Raw genomic sequence first — 17612 nt, 5'->3', positions numbered from 1 at the left:
CATTCTGTAATCATTCATTAATGAAGTAATAAAGAAATCCTATAGAACTTGGATGTACGGGTTCTCTCATTTTCTTTCAAACAACTCTGAAATGTGAGATAATAATTATATTTTAAAAATACTGCGTAAAAACTTCATGGGAACTCTTTGTCCTGGGCCATAATTTATTCAGCTCATAAAATGAAAGCAGGGATTCACAAACTGCAACAGGTTCCAAACTCTCTTTTTATTCCCTGTTTTATTTGAAAAAGTTTTTTTTAAATTTTTTTTAATTTTTTTTTATAGTAGAATATAATGCAACCAAATGAAGAGTTAAAGCAAATGGAATCTTATCTTCAGGAATTAAGTGTGAATGATTCATTCTCTCGTGTGAAAGCTTTTGAAATAGAAATGTCAAATAGATTCCCTACATACAAGTCCTGGAGCTTATAGTCAATACCAAATGAAATGTAAAATAGTAAAGTGTGTGTCTAGGGAACAAAGAATGATTATTTTATTTTCAAGGAAAAAGCTTTTGGATTAAGGCTGATTTTTTTGTGAGAGTGGAATTTTAAAATAGTTCATCTCCTTGATCTACAACTCAGATCAAATCTTAATGAGATAGATTCTTGGCATTATGTTTTCTTTCTTTCTTTTCTCCTTGTTTCTTATCTTTCTTTTCCTTCGCTTTCCTCCTTCAGTCCATCCTTTCTTTTTAACTAAGAATGACTCACATTTCATTTGATACACAACTATTTATCGTGATGGAACATCTTATTTCTTGTTCTTCATGCATGAGATGAAGAGAGGAGGTGGTATGGGTGAGGTGACCCAACACTAGACATAGGAATCTATGACCTAACCTTCCCCCATCTCCCCGCCTCAACACGGCATGATTGAAGCTGGGTATGATGCTCCGAGATCCCCTCAAAGAAGAAAGAGGAGGCAGAACAAAAACGTGAGGAGGAACCAGCTCTGCCCCCTGGGCCTGTGAGAGGAGTGACAAATATTTTCCCCAGCTTATTACTTGTTTTTTTTTGTTTTTTAAGTTTTATGAATGTTTAATCTGAAGGTTTTAAAGTACTATATCATAAAATATATTTATAATTTTATCCAGAATTTCTACCATTCTTTTTAAGTTCAGAAGGGTCTTCCTTCCCTTTCCAGAGATCAAAAAGATAGTCTATTTTCTTCTACTGCTTTATGGTATAAACAAAAAATAAAATTCTAAGCCCCTCAAATAACTGAATGGACCCCTTCTCTTGGCCAAGGGGATTTCAAAGAAACCTAAAAAACGAGTTCAGGCCATGATGGGAAGGGGATGTCAGACCTGCCTCTTCATACTTTCCTCTCTTTGGAATTCAGGCACAACAGGCCAGCATTAACATTAAAATAGATCTTAAGACAACAAAACAGACTCTCTGTAGCAGTTAGATACCAAATCCCAACCATACTCTAGTATAGCATCACATGACAGAGAGAAGGCCCTGAAAGAAACAGAAGTATTTCACTCCGAAATATATTTATTTGACCTATTTTGAAATGACCCTGTATAGCCATCTTTTGTGGGGAAAATTTATGTTCTGTAGATAATTCCCTTCCATTTCCAGGTCTTTTCCTGATCCAGGAGAGATTTAACTAAGAGTCTGGCACCTTTTAAGATCTGATAAGAGGCGTTAACCATCTATTCTCATACTACCTGGAGGTTTCATCTACATAGAACCTTGGCTTCCACAATCTCCTTATCCTAATCCCAAGCACTTCTTGTCAGCATTTGCTGACTTCAAATCTTTAGGCAAAACTTAACTCTTTCAACTAAATGCCAGTCAGGAAATATTTTAATCCACCTATGACCTGGAGGTACCGCCCTGCCCTCCTCGCCCACCCTCCACTTCAAGATGTCCCACATTTCCAGGCCAAACCACTGTAAACCTTACATGTATGGATTTATGTTTTTGCCCATAACTTCTGTCTCCCGCAAATGTATAAAATTAAACTGTAACTCAACAACCTTGGGCACAGGTTCTTGGGACGTCCTGAGGCTGTGTCACAGGTCATGATCTTCACATTTGGTTCAGAATACATCTCTTCAACTGTTTTTCAGAGTTTGACTTTCTTCGTCAACAATGGTTTGAGTTTTTACGTGCTTGAGTATAGTGGTTAAGAATGCAGACTACCAACATTTGATTACTGGCTCCAGCACTTAGTAGCCATGCTGACTTGGTTAATCTCTTTCAACCTCAGCTTCCCTATCTGTAAAGTGGAGATAACACACCAACTATCACAGTTACATAAACTAATTTTTTTTTTTTTTTTTTTTTTTTTTGAGACAGAGTCTCACTCCATCACCCAGCCTGGAGTGCAGTTGTCTAATCTCGGCTCACTGCAACTTCTGCCTCCCGGGTTCAAGCGATTCTTGTGCCTTAGCCTCCCAAGTAGCTGGGACTACAGGTGCCTGCCACCATGCCCAGCTAATTTTTGTATTGTTTGTAGAGATGGGGTTTAACCTGTTGGGCAGCCTGGTCTTGAACTCCCGGCTTCAAGCGATCCGCCCACCTTGGCCTCACAAAGTGCTGGGATTACAGGCATGAGCCACCTCACCCAGCCCTAAACTAATTTTTGTAAAGTATTTTCAACAGGGCCTAACACTTAGTAATACTCAATAAATGGTAATAATTATAAATATTATTATTGATATGTAGCAGAAGACTTTAACATGCTTTTTCCCTCAGATGGCTAAATAGCATTATTTGTTGATAAAACTTTCCTTCCCTGATTATATTCAAAGTGATTTCAGCCTGTATTATTAATACATTCTTGTGTATTCCAGCCCGAGTCGAGTTTTCCCACTGATTTGTCAGTGTGCTCATGGGTTTGCATTATATTGTTTAAAACACTGTAGCTTTATAGCACTTAAAATGACCACATAGGCCACTGCATTCTAGTCTGGGTGACAGAGCAAGACCCTGTATTTTAATAAAAAGAAAAATCATATAGGAAGAACATGTGTGTGGGACATATTGATCTTTTTTCAAAATGTCATGATTATTGTCCCATTTCTTTTCTCTACATGAATTTTAGAGTTACAACTAAAAAATTTAATTAGATATTATAATGAAAATACACAGTTACATCTCTGAAAGAAATGTAACTTGATGATATGCAGCTTGATGAATACAGGAAAAATTTTACTTGTATTAGCAATGTAAAAGAGGCGATTTAATGCCTTTAATTTTTAGATAATAGAACACGTTGAATGAAAGAAGAAATGATGTTGGGATGCTGGGAGTGGGAACATCAGAGTGAGAATTTATTAGTGAATCAAATCCACATCGTAAATGTTTATTCAGCTTTTTATGGTCTGAGGTACCAGGATCTATTTAGTCAAGTAGAGTTTATACAGTTGCCACTTACGGTATGCAAGTGTTTTTATGCAGCAGCCTTTAACATCTAATATAATGTAGACGTAACCCAAAGAGACCCTAGGCTTTCCTGCAAATCAGTGAAGGGTCTTATTAATAGATGATAAAATTATTTCTAATCTTTGGGTTTATCATTGCAATGGGAACATTTTTGTCAATGGTATGATTGCATTTTAAATTACTAATGAAATTATTTTTTGTGTTTTATTTTTAATAATACGATTTTTATTTTGTGTTTCACAGTTAAAGTCATTTATTTATTTATTCATTCCTGGACTCAGGTGATTCTCCCACCTTAGCCTCCTGAATAGCTGGGACTACAGGCATGCACCACCATGCCCAGCTAATTTTTTGTATTTTTGGTAGAGATAGGGTTTTACTATATTACCCAGGCTAGTTTCAAACTCTTGGGCTCAAGCAATCAGCCCACCTTGGCCTCCTAAAGTGCTAGTATTACAGGTGTGAGCCACCGTGCCCAGCTGACATAAATTTATAACAAGGATACCATTCTAATTTTCTAATTACTGACTGAATGCACATTTTTATGTTTTAACAGTAACAATTTTTGTCCTAACAATAATTATAAATGTAAAATAACAGAATATCTGTAAACACTTTTTTTTTTTTTTTTTAGACGGAGTCTCCTCAGTCGCCCAGGCTGGGGTGCAGTGGCCAGATCTCAGCTCACTGCAAGCTCCGCCTCCCGGGTTCACGCCGTTCTCCTGCCTCAGCCTCCTGTGTAGCTGGGACTACAGGCGCCCGCCACCGCGCCCAGCTAAGTTTTTTGTATTTTTAGTAGAGACGGGGTTTCACCGTGTTAGTCAGGATGGTCTCGATCTCCTGACCTCGTGATCCGCCCATCTCGGCCTCCCAAAGTGCTGGGATTACAGGCGTGAGCCACCGCGCCCGGCCTATCTGTAAACACTTGAATGTTCTTTAGGGGAGTGGGCTTTTTATTTCTATAATGATGAGACTCAGGTTCCCTCATAAAGTGTCAGGGAATAAGTTAGAATGAAAACCTCTTTTAAATTGTATGTAGGCTAATTAAATAGGCCATTATACACCACTTGTGTGAGATTATAGTAAATATAAAAGAGTACCACAGAATGTGTTATAAAGTTCCTAATTTCATTCTTTATCATTGCTGCTATGAAAACCAGAAGGTAAAGAAAATACCATCTAGAAGTTCACAGAATTCAGAAGGGCTTCTTTAGAGAACTCTTAACAATCGTGTGCGGATTCTGGAAAGACTAAGGGACATTTGATGGAGTTTTCAGAATTGGAAAAAGGGATGCTTCTGGTGTTGCCTTCTTTTTAAAACTTATGAAACATTTCAGCCTTTCAAAAAGGCAGGGAGAAGAACATAGCAATATGGCGCACTTACCTCTCAATTAATTAAACATTACGGATATAATTGAACAGTATCATCATTTTTTAATGATAAATTTACCAAGTCAAATATAGGATTTGCATATCCCGGAATCTCCTTTTCACAAAGTTTATTCCATCTAATATGTTAATTTTCCCTTTGTGGTCAAAAGGGTGTCAAATGGGTATTATTGATAAAATGCTCTATGTACATAATTGTCTGAGCCAAAGATGGCTAATAATCAGCAAATGTGGAAGGTAATTCTAAACAGCAAAGGCAAGGTGGTTAATGCTTTAATTCACTTGAAGCTATATCAACAACTGTCCTGGGCACCAATTCTCTTGACTTCTCTTCTTTTTGAGAAAAATGCTTTTCTAAGCCCAGCAAAAGAGCAAAGGGAAAGAACCACGTTACCTGTCAACACTAAGAGCGCAGAGGTTGAGGACGGTGATCCCCACTGAGGACTTCTGCAAAAAGGGGAACAGCTTGCAAAGAAATACGCCAAAGTCATTGTGATCAAAAGGCCAGCGCCCAGCCAGCAGCTGAAAGAAGGAGACACAGTGGTAAGAAGTGGTAGAGCTGGCACGGAGCATGTGGGCACTTACATTTCTAGTTATGTGTCCCAGCTTCTAAATTTTATTCACAGTGCTTTTCAGTTAGCACTGTAGCAAAAGAGTATTACTATTGTTATTTTTTTCTTTCATATTTTAAAGCCTCAGCAATTTTTAGTCTGGAAAGATATAGAGAATATAATATATTATAATTATTAATATATAGTAACATATGAATCTATTGTGATATATATTTAATATATAATACATACTTAATATAGTGTATTAATACTATAATACATACTTATTTATTAAATATATTACAGTTATATAACACAATTTAATAACACAAGAGATGTGCCTTTGATCTTACATCAACTAGTCATGCTGCCTACTTTTCAAACAGTAGCAAAAGTTTGGGATTTTGGGAGACAGCTCAGCTGAGAAGCAGACAGTGGTTTTTTATCTGTGCTTACTAAACCATGGGTAAAGCAAATAATTTCAACTACTGAAATTGGCAGATTATATTATCTCCTGACAAGCAGCCAAAACTATGAAAGGTTAGGGAGAATACTGGAAAAAAACAAAGTGGTGTAGAAGCTACTAATTTTGGCAGGTAGCTAACACCTAAAGCCACTTACCTTTTCCTCTGTGCTTAAGGGGCTGACTGCTTCAGTAGATTTGATGTAAGTGGTTTTTCTCTATTCAGGCTCAAACTTCCCCATACCATACAGAAAAATGTGATTACCTTGCTCTGTTGGTATCATTTGCAGAAAAATCTGTTCTTTCATGTTGACAATTTCCAATCTTGTTTGCAAGGCAAGAGTGGACACCCTCTGGTGGCTGTGCTGGGTAGCAGACACATAACAATAGCTACCAGTACTCTGTATTTGTCTAATTAGGTATTGTACTAAGAGCATGGGCTTAAATAATAGCTCAGCTACCTAAAAGGGGGAAGGAAGTTCCTGCTGAATATATGATGCCTTTTCAAGTGTGAAAATGGTATTGATTTCCTTTCTAATTTTTTGCTTAGTGACTCAATTTAAACTTAACTCACTAGGAAAGAGTATTCTACTAACCTGACAAACACTCCCTTTTCTCTTTTTTTGAAAGTTCTTTTTGCCATAGTAACTCTAAGCTAGGCTTTGAATTTCTTTTCTACTATTTCCAAAAGATGATGTGAGGTTTAATTTCATGGTCAGTGTGATCCACAACACCAGTCTATTGAAAGAGATTAGGAAACCAGTACCCCGTAGATAAAGAATGAGAACTTGGTTACACAGGGAAGTCTCTCATTCTGTGATTTTTGGCTAAGACCCTATACAACTTCATTACAGAAGTTTTCTCTCTTTAGTTTTCAAGCTTACTTCCCTTTCTTCTAAATAGTTTTTGAAAAGAACCTTTTTCTTCAATCCAATTGTGCTTCTGGTTTCTTCTTCATCTCACTATAAACAGTCTCGATTGGTGTCTTCTCAAAATTTCCTCATAAACTTTTGTCCAAGGACAACCACAAAACTCTTTGCACAAACACTGCCTTCATTTCTTATGGTTTTCATGAAGCTGACAAATAATTATGCCATTGCTGACTGCTGGTTATTAATGCTTGGTGCAAGTAAAGACGTAAAACACTATTTCTGGGATGAATCACCCTATAAAAACAAGAAAACCTGAAAACTACTTTTTATAGAGTAAGAATTTAGAATTCTGGCCTAGAATTATAATTCTTCAAAGACCACAGCTATGTAATTAAAACAGTGTAGGCACGGTGATGGGATATGCTCTGGAACAGTTGAATTGTTTGTTCATTTCCGGAGATTAAGAGGACCCTGATAATCCACATGTATGGATTTCCTAATTCACACATCTAACAATGAGAGAAAAGAAAAAGATGTTCTTGCTTAATAAGGGAGACTTTGAAATCCTGTGAAGGTCTCAGTGGCAAGTGCTAAGAAAATGATCCAGAAAAACCACAACTGAACATGGATTCTCTCAGATTCTTCCAATCTCAATGATATCTTTTCCTTTTACATGCTTCCTTAAACTTTTAACTAGGATTAGGTTAGGGTTAGGCATAAAGAAGGACAGAGAGGAAAGACATCATGGAATCGGTGGGAAGCAAGAAGGTCATGGAATTGTCTTTCTTTGAGACAAACGGGTGTTGGTGGTGGTGGTGTTCTTTTTCCTTTTCCTAGGAGTGAGCACTGATTCTTCCTGGGAATTATAGATAAAGGGGAAGGAAAGAAATCCTCGGAGAAAATTATTAGGTGAAATCACTGTGTAGACTTCCCTAACTTGTATCTCCTTCATTTTGAAAGGATGGAAGTGTCCAATGCTGCTAGGAGGAAATTAGGTCCCTGCCTATAGGCAACGTCCCCCTCTTTTCCTTTTCCTCTCTGGTTCCATGTGGCTTCCTCAAAGAGGCCCTCATTAACTATCTAACCTCAAGTAGAACCTGCTTGTTAATCTCTTCCACGGAACCATTGTTGGAGCAGTCCTACATTCAAAGTCTCCTTCCAGCTTGCTTTGCTGGAGCAGAATCAGGAGTCCTCATGGAGGCAAACAGTGGGGCTCACTGATTTTCTCATATTTAGCAGAAACACTTGGAGCTTCTGAAGGACTACTGGGAATGCATCCTGTTATTTACTAGCACTTAAAAATATAATACATAAGATGGCAAAAATTAAGCTGTATAAAAGCTTATATAATGAAAAGTTAAGTCTCCCTTCCAATCAAGGCCCCCAAACTCCCTGCCCAAAGGCAACCACTGTTAATTGCTAAGTGTGTTTTCTTTGAGAAAACATCCTACGTACATAGAAACATATGCTTTTTTTTTCTTTTTCTTTTTTTTTTACAAAAGGAAAACAAGTGGGAACATATGGAAATAATATGTTTTAGTAATGTATTATGATCTTTTTTTCCTGGAGTAATTTTCTGGAGAGCAATTCTATTGCTTAATCAAAAAGTTTTGATTTTTAAAAGCATGCTAATGAAATAGACTAGGAGAGGAATAAATACGTAACTGTTTAAGAAAATACATCCTAGACCATGGTAAAGAACTCACTGATTTCATTAATGTTAAGCTACTGTCAATTCAATTAAAAAAAAAAAAAGCAAAAGAGTCTGACAACCTGACGAGTGGTATTGGTTCAAAGGGTTAATCAGGCACCTCAGATCAGTCATAGCTTATTTTTGCTACAAAAGAGTCTATGTACCCTAATATTTATTATTTGCCACCCTCATATTTATAATTTCCAAGGACATTACACAGTACCTAGCACAAGTAGGTGTTGGATGAATCGATGACTCCAACTCTTTAAATCAGATCGTATTTTCATAGTTTGAAATGAGACAGTACTAATTTTAACCTGAAAACACATTCACCTTGAAATTTATTTTCTATTTGAAAGTTGTTTATCAGTGTCTCAAAGTAGTGAGTAGTTTAAACATAAACACTCTTTATGTTTAAAGAAACCTGCCATGGAGTTGTTTGAGGAAGTGGGAGAATGCTGTGCTATTTAAGAGTCTAGGCTGAAGAGAGGCTGCCATTCACTCTCTGCTTGGAGACATCTCACTCTGGGCTGTGATGAGTCTGCCCACCTTCCTAAGAGCTGCAGGGCAGGCCGTTGGAGGTGAGGCACATCCTGTGGTCTAAATGTACATCATGTTCTCCTCTTCTCAAGCATATCACAGAAAGAATCATGGAGACACAGAAAGAATCATGGAGACACAGAAGGCAATCTGCTGAGCCAGGATTTTGCATGCCTTTGTTCTAACTCAGGGGAGTTTTCTGTAGTTGAAATATAGTTAAAGCCCCTGATCCCCACCTGAAAATGAAAGCGCTTCTAAACGGCATAGATTAATATAGAAATGTTGCATTTGTGTGGTTGATTTGGACCGTATCAAAATCAACATCATAAAATTGACAGGCTGCACTTTTTAACCTGTCAAAAACAGGTTTAGGTAAGAACTTGTACCGTATGATACACTGAGATGCACCCTGTTTGTAGAATGGATAGAGCCAAATGCAGGACGTACATTCACCACTATATTTAGTGCAATGCAAGATCTCACTTGGCTGGGACCTCTTAAGTATGGGGAACATACTTGTTTACATTAGTTTTCTGGAACATACCTGACAACCAGAAAGTAAGGAGCCAAATAGTTGTGAAATTTATGCCCTAAAGCTCATGTGCTTTAGTCCTCAGCAAATTGCCTGAGTCTTCACCACAGGGGGATTGATTCTCACTTTACACCAGTGGTGTGAAGTTTAGCTCTTATTGTGCTCTAGCCCATTGCACATCCAGAGCTGTTCATTAATAGAGACTCTCCAGAGGCATAGTTCTCAGTGTTGCCTGTATATTAGAATGATTTTGGGAGCTCTTACATATCCCAGTGCCTTGGCCATCACCCTAGGCCAGTGCTTATCAACCAGGGGGCAATTTTACCATCCTCCTTCCCCCCACCACCACAGGGGACACTTGGCAATGTCTTAGATATTTTTAGTTATTACAGCTGGGGGTGGGTGTGCTACTGGCATCTAGGGGTAGAGGCTTGGGATGCTGCTAAACATTTTGCAATGTACAGGACAGACCCGACCTCCCCAACAAATAATCACCCCGCCCAAAATACCACTGGTGCTGAGGTTAAAAAACTGTGTCCTAGACCAATGAAATTAGAATCTTTGGAGTTGGGACATAAGCATTAGTAGTCTTTGAGGCTCCTCGGGGGATTCCCAAGGACAGCCAAGGTTGGGAATCGTTGCTGTGCAGCAGCAGCTCCCAAGACTTAGCAGCTGCAGAATCACCTGGAGGGCTGATTGAAACACAGATGGCTGGGCCTCATCCCCAGAGTTTCTGATTCAGTAGGTCTGGGGCAGGGCCTGAGAATTTGCATTTCTAGCAAGTTCTCAGGTGATGCTGATGCTGCTGCTTCACCAACCATACTTTGAGGATCACTGCTCTAGCGGCACCATGGTCAGCAAAAATGACAGCTGACAGTCAGATGGAACAGGAGGAGCAGAAAAAGGTATAAAATATAGTCATAAGAAATAAAAAATCTTGGACTAGGTGTGGGGGCTCACACCTGTAATCCCAGCACCTTGGGAGGCCGAGGTAGATCAATCACTTGAGGCCAGGAGTTCGAGACCAGCCTGGCCAACGTGGTGAAACCCTGTCTCTACTAAAAATACAAAAATTAGCCAGGTGTGGTGGCATGCACCTGTAATCCCAGCTACTCAGGAGGCTGAGGCAGGAGAATCACTTGAACCTGGGAGGCAAAAGTTGCAGTGAGCCGAGATCATGCCATTGTACTCCAGCCTGGGCAACAAGAGTGAAATTCCATCTCAAAAAAAAAAAAAATATATATATATATAAAAAAATAAAAAAATAAAAATCCGTAATGTTTGGGGCCATGTAGCCTGCATCCCCTTACACTCTCACCCAAAGACATCAGTCCCTAAAGACATCAGCACATAAAGTCACAGTACAATAACAGATGTTCTACTGCCCCAGGCCTCACCAGCTTAGCACTACAAAATAAGGCCGTTCTCCCCTATATTCAAGATGGGTTGTGAACCTATAAGACATAGGTTCAAGTACAAGATTGACCTGTTGCTAACTGTGATCTTGGGTAAGCCAGTTCCCTGTTTTAAGTCTGTGTTTGTGTATTTGTTAAATTTACAAACCTCATACCTGTTACAAGGCTATGATGCTCATTTGGGGGGCTCAAATGGGGTAATGTATATAAAAGAATCCTGCAAACTGAACATACACCACACAAATGTTATTTTGAATTGCTACAATTTGTAATCACAAACTGAAACGGACCAGTTATACACAACCATGAAAATATAATGAACTTATGCTTCTTTATCCATTCCAGATGTTAATATCTCCTGCTACTTAATCCTATTACTTGTATGTTATTTTTGTTATTGTCATGGCATCTTAAAATGGTACAAATGGTACAAAGAAAAACTTTGTGCTAATTTTCCTCTCATCCCATCCTGTGAGGCCAAGGGATTTTTTTCCTCTCCTTCATCTCCTGCCCGTCCTAGACAGAAATGAGGGATTTACAAGTATGGTCTGTAATAGCTGCAAACCTCAAAGCAAAGAAAATCTTTTCCCTTCAATATGAATTATTATAGGGTCACTTAGAATTGGACGTGACTGACCAGTTATCAGGCTTTAAAAACTGAGGTTCTGAGATTTTTCTTTCTTCCTTGGGGAGGGACTGGGATGTAAAAGTTGGTACATAGTTGACTCAGTAGCAAATAAAAACATCTTCCAACAGCACAGACTGAGATGATTATAAAGCTTGTGATGCCCAGGACAGGCCATTTATAAGAACATGCTCTCTGACCACTGCAGATCTCAAATCAGATACTACAAAATAAGTCACTGCGTGTGACCAAGAATAGATTTTGTTCTTCTGTTATGCATTAATTGCTTCAGGATTGAGAAAGAACGTTCATACAAATGTCATAAAAGCTATGGCGTCTCCCTATCCCCTATCCATACACTTTTTCTTTGAACAGGCTCTTCTTGCCTCCTGACCAGTCCAAGAATTCAGGATGTATGACAAATGCAGAGTAGAACAGAAATTCCATAAATGGTTTTGACTCTGGCCTTGGGAGCCCTCCATGAGCTGGGGGGATGGAAAAGCCCTCCTTTTAATCAAGACAGCTGGCTTGGCATAGTAGCTCAGAGCATGGGCCCTGAAGCTGGACTCCTTGGGGCAGACTGACCCCAAGCTCTGCTGTCTTCTTGATCTTGTGACATTGACGTGTTTGTTAACCTCTGTGCCTGTTAGTTTTATCTTCTATAAAATGAAGATCATTCTGGTAGCTACTGCAGAGGATTACTGTGGGCCAGAGAAGAGAGAGTCCAGAGGAAGGGCTTAGCAGAAGTCAGAATATGGAAGGGTGAGCAAAAACTATTGATGGTTCATGGTTATGGTCACCCATGGTCTAGGTCAGCAGGTGCAGGGTGGTGGCAGGCCACACAAGAACAAAAGACCCCACTCTCTAGGAACTCATTCCTAGAAGATAAGCAGAAATAATGACTTCTCAAGAAGCTCTAAGCAATCTTCCCTGGGCACTCCACAGAAGAGGATGGTATGACTTAACAGTAAAGAGAACAGGCTCGGCGGCTTTGTCCCCTGGCGTGACTTAGACATGTTAACTGTTCCTCACAGAAAACTGCAGATAAAGAGAGTGCCCATGCATATGGCTGATGTATTAAATGGGTTCATACATGAAAAGCACCTAGAGCAGGGCCTGATCTAGAGCAAATCATAAACATTAGTTTCTGTAGGAGATGGATTCTGAGGAACTGCTTCTTGCTAAACCGCATTTAGATGGAAAGAGATGGAATTGTTGATACTGGCTAACCACATCTTTCACTATTGAATATTCAGTGTTTCAGTCTCTGCTGAGGTCTTCACTTTTTAGAATCTGAAATACATAGATGTTAATAATAACAAGGTAGATGAGAGGAAACAAGGAGAAAAAAGAATTTTTTAAAGCCAGAGTTCCAGAGCCATGAAGATTTTTTCCTTTGAGGACAGATTGTTCACCCAAGATATAGGCTTATCACCCCTGAGAGTCTCAGTCACCTGAAGGCTGGGAGTCAAGAGGAACATCTCTTTTTAACAACTCTCTTTGCTGTAAGAGCACCAATTCAAATGTGAGGGACTTGAAGCTTCTACTTATTTTGTAAGCATACAACCAAAGGATCATTGCATAGAGAAAAATAGGACTTTAAGGAAGAAAAATTAGATAGCCTCAATATTGAAACTGCAAGGTTTGTGCTGATTGTATGTGTCAATACTTTAAGGTTTAATTCATAATGCAGAGAAGACTCATGCTAGAAAGAAAGAACCCTGGCTTTCCTGGAATGGAGAAAAGATTTCCCATGTGTTGTGAGTGGAGCCCTACGTTTTGTCATAACAACGTACAAGCACAGTTTTGGGCCTTATTTGTGTCTGGGTCAGAGCTCCCACCATAGAAATGGGGTGCTCGGACCTGGACAGACAATAAGTCCCAAAACCGAATGGAAACATTTTATAGTTGATTTTAATCATCAGTCTCTATGGTCAGACATGCTAGTGCCTATTTAAAATAAACAGGCAGGCAAAACCAAAGCAGAACAACACAAGATAAAATGGAATAGCAGAGATCCCCACATACAGATTTAGGTAGTGATCTCAAAATCCTATCAGTGATGTAGGTGATGATGAATAGGAAAAAGGAAAAAACAAATGGCATATTTGAAAGCATGCAGCTGATCTAATGATCTAATCTATAAGTTCTAAAGAAACTTGAGTTCTTTATTGTAAAGTTTGTCATGTGGTCACAATTATACCGAGTGTAGATGGAAACAATGAGCCAACAAAGATATGGTATGCAGCATGAGCAAAGTAATACCATATGTGTGTTTTGGGAAAAAAAGAATAAAGTAGAATAAAGTTGATGCTCTCACTGACTTATTAGTAAATATAGTTGAGGTGATTTTAATATTTAATAACAGAAATTCATTAGAAAATAAAACTTCACAATTACTCATAGTTGAGGCATAAAGCAAAATAGAAAGGCAAAGTCAGGATGGCTGGGTTACTAATCATATTATGAAACCCCAGATAAGAATGGCATACATTTTAATAATTCACTCACTGAAGTTTTAGAAGCCAGGCTGTCTTCTAGGGAAATGCAATTTGTGGTGTCGAGAGTATTAAAACCACAAAAGTTCTATTGAATGCAGAGATGGAAGGATGGAACATACTGAAGGAGAAGTTAGAAATGCTGGTTTCTAGTCTAGCTCTGTCAAAAATCTTGAAGATTTAGCTCCCTCCTCTGCCAAAGAAGAAATGTTAGGCTAGAACTAGATACTTTGAATTCTCTGCCAGCTCTGAAATTGTATGATTATTTTCATGTCAGAACTCTAGTCTGTAACTAGTTTATCTGAAACTGTTATTAACTCCATTTATCCCTAAATTAATCTGTACCCTTCCATGTACTGTATATGATTAATTTTACTTTCTCAATTTCTTTTCATTCTTCCCATGAAAGAGTGTTTTAGTCCCTTTTTTTTTCTAACTAAAAAGATTAAGGATTTCAGAACTTGGGGAATCCCAGATTGAAGCCTTGAGACTATTTACCTTGAATATATGAACAATATTTCATTACTCTCAAATGAAAAGTCAAAATCTATAGTAAATTTGCCTAGTGAGCTGTAAGCATCATATTGTATACACAATTTGAATTACATATAAAATGTAGAAAAAATATCAGTTAAGTGGTGATTTTAAACTTCCAACCAGGGGTCTGTTACAAACAATAATGTAAAGCTTTTTGAAAAAGTTGTAAAAATTAGTTTGATGTTACTTTACATCTTATGGTCATTTGGAAATGAGTTAACATTAGGTTGTACTAGTCTAGAATGATAGATTTTTACCTTTGGAAATGAGTTAACATTAGGTTGTACTAGTCTAGAATGATAGATTTTTACCTAGTTTTACTTCTAGCCTTGAGCTTTGATATATATTGTATCTCCACTATAAGCATTTTGTTTTAGTAGAACAAAAAATACACAAATTTGAGGTCTAATACAATCAGCCTACAGTGACCCTGGGTTCCTTTCCTAGACACCTGCACACCTAGAGAGCCTTCTTTTGCCATTTTCTTGAGACTAGGACCAGTGTTCTATTTCCTTTCCATCTCTCTCAAAGGACTAGATACATTGTTCCACATGCAGCAATTGCCTAAGGAATATTGACTGCCAAGAAAAGCAGCCATTTAAGTAAATTTTGTAAAGACAAATCTGGTCAACACTGTTGATCTTAGGTTTTAAAAATTATAGCATTTTACACTTGGATGGGAGCTTAGAGACCATCTAGATCAGCAGTCCCCAACCTTTTTGGTGCCAGGGACCCGTTTTGTGAAAGACAATTTTTACATGGACCTCGCGGGGGGTGAGGGGGGCAGGATGGTTTTGGGATGATTCAAGCATATTACATTTATTGTGCACTTTATTTCTATTATGATTACATTGGAATATATAATAAAATAATTATACACCTCACCATAATGTAAAATCAGTGGGAGCCCTCAGCTTGTTTTCCTGCAACTAGATGGTCCCATCTAGGGTTAATGGGAGACAGTGACAGATCATTAGGCATTAGATTCTCATAAGGAATGCACAATCTAGATCCCTTGGGTGTGCAGTGCACAATAGGGTTCGTACTTCTATGAGAATCTGATGCTGCTGCTGATCTGACAGGAGGCAAAGCTCAGGAGGTAATGCGAGTAATGGGGAGCAGCTGTAAATACAGAAGAAGCTTCACTTGCTTGCCTGCCACTCACCTCCTGCTGTGTGGCCGGTTCCTAACAGGCCATGAACTGGTACTAGTCCGTAGCCTTGGGGGTTGGGGACCTCTGATCTAGATCCCTGGTTCTCTCAGTGTTGTCTGCAGACCACTGGGGAACCCTGGGAACCTTCCGTGAGGTCTGCAAAATCAAGATAACACTCAGAGATTATTGCCGTTTTTCACTGGTTGACATTTGCACTGTTAGTGCAAAAGCAATGGTGGGTAAACTGCTGGTGCCTTCACATGAATCATGACAGTGGTACTAAACTACCTAAAGGTCGTTGTACTCTTCACCATCACACATTCGCAGGAAGAAAGCTGATGGTGCAAAATAAAGAGAACTTGAACAAAGTCATAGGATACAAGATCAATATGCAGAAAACAACTGCATTTCTGCATACTAGCCATGAAAAATCTAAAAAAATTAAAAAAACAATTGCATTCAAAACTGTACCAAAAAAGAATAAAATAGTTGAGAATATATTTAACAAAAGAAGAATTAAGATTATTAAGATGCCAATTCTCCCCACATTCACCTAAAGGGTCAATGCAATTCCTATCTAAATCCAAGGAAACTAAAAACTTCATCTTAAAATTTACATAAAAATATAAGGGATCTAGAACAGCCAAAACAATTTTGACAAAAAGCAGAGTAGGATAACTTACAGTACTTATTTAAAAACTTACTATTTATAATCCTTTATAAAGTATAAAAAACAGTTCTTTAAATTAAAAAAAAAAAAAACTTAATATAAAGCTCCAGTAATTAAGACAGGATGGTATTGGCAAAACAATAGAACACAGGTCCTGGAGCAGAAAGAAAATCCAGATACAAGCCCTTATATTTATTGCCAATTGAGTTTTAATAAAGGTCCAAGGCAATTCAATGAGAATAGTCTTCAAAAAATAGTGTTGAAAAACTGAGTATCCATATGCAGAAAAAATCAACTTAGATGCCTGCCTCATATCATACACAAAAATTTAGCCAGAAAAGATTGCAGACGTGAATGTAAGAGCTAAGCCTCTAAAACTGTTAGAAGAAAACAGAGGAGAAATTCTCTGTGATCTTGGGTTAGGCAAAGATTTCACAGATAGGACACTAGGGCATGATCCATAGATGAAAAATTTGATAAACCGGATTTGATCAAAATAAGAATTTTTGCTCTTCAGGCTGGGTGTGGTGGCTCATGCCTGTAATCCCAGTGCTTTGGGAGGCCGAGGTGGGTGGATTGCCTGAGGTCAGGAGTTCGAGACCAGCCTGGCCAACATGGTGAAACCCTGTCTCTACTAAAAATACAAAAATTAGCCGGGCATGGTGGTGCATGCCTGTAATCCCAGCTACTCTGGAGGATGAGGCACAAGAATCGCTTGAACCCAGGAGGCGGAGGTTGCAGTGAGTGGAGATCGCCCCACTGCACTTCAGCCTGGGTGACAGAGTGAGACTCCGTCTCAAATAAATAAATAAATAAATAAATAAAATAAATAATTTTTGCTCTTCCAAAGACATGAAGAAAACAAAAAACAAATCCACTAAATGGGAAACATATTTGCAAATCATACATCTGATGAAGGACTTCTGTCTAGAATCTATAAAGAACTACAACTAAAATAAAATAAATACAAATAACTTAATTAAAAATGTGCAAAGGATTTAAATAAACATTTTGCCAAAGTAGATATATAAGTAGGTAAAGACATAGAAAATGCTCAACATCCTTAGCCACTAGGGAAATGCTAGTTAAAACCACCATGGCATACCACTATACACTATTAAAATGACTGTAATGAAAAAGACTGACAATAATAAGTGTTGGGGTGAGGATGTGAAGAAATTAAAATCCTCATATAAAGCTGGTGGGAATATGAAATGGCACAATTTTTTTGATGTTGATATAATCTACCAATATTATTTTATTTCCCCAGTTT

At 38.2% G+C, this 17612-nt stretch overlaps 1 protein-coding gene across 1 annotated transcript in view; it reads right to left on the bottom strand.

Annotated features, from left to right (window-relative positions):
- EDNRA (endothelin receptor type A) overlaps nucleotides 1-17612 on the bottom strand; it is a 63745-nt gene that overhangs the window by 19469 nt on the left and 26664 nt on the right. Inside the window, exon 3 of the mRNA XM_005556033.5 lies at nucleotides 5185-5312. Coding sequence (XP_005556090.1) covers nucleotides 5185-5312 — 128 coding nt within the window. The remainder of the gene's footprint in view (nucleotides 1-5184; nucleotides 5313-17612) is intronic.

The sequence above is a fragment of the Macaca fascicularis genome, chromosome 5, assembly GCF_037993035.2.
Source record: "Macaca fascicularis isolate 582-1 chromosome 5, T2T-MFA8v1.1".
Taxonomy (NCBI): Eukaryota; Metazoa; Chordata; class Mammalia; order Primates; family Cercopithecidae; genus Macaca; species Macaca fascicularis.
This window is presented reverse-complemented; position numbering and strand designations above follow the sequence as displayed.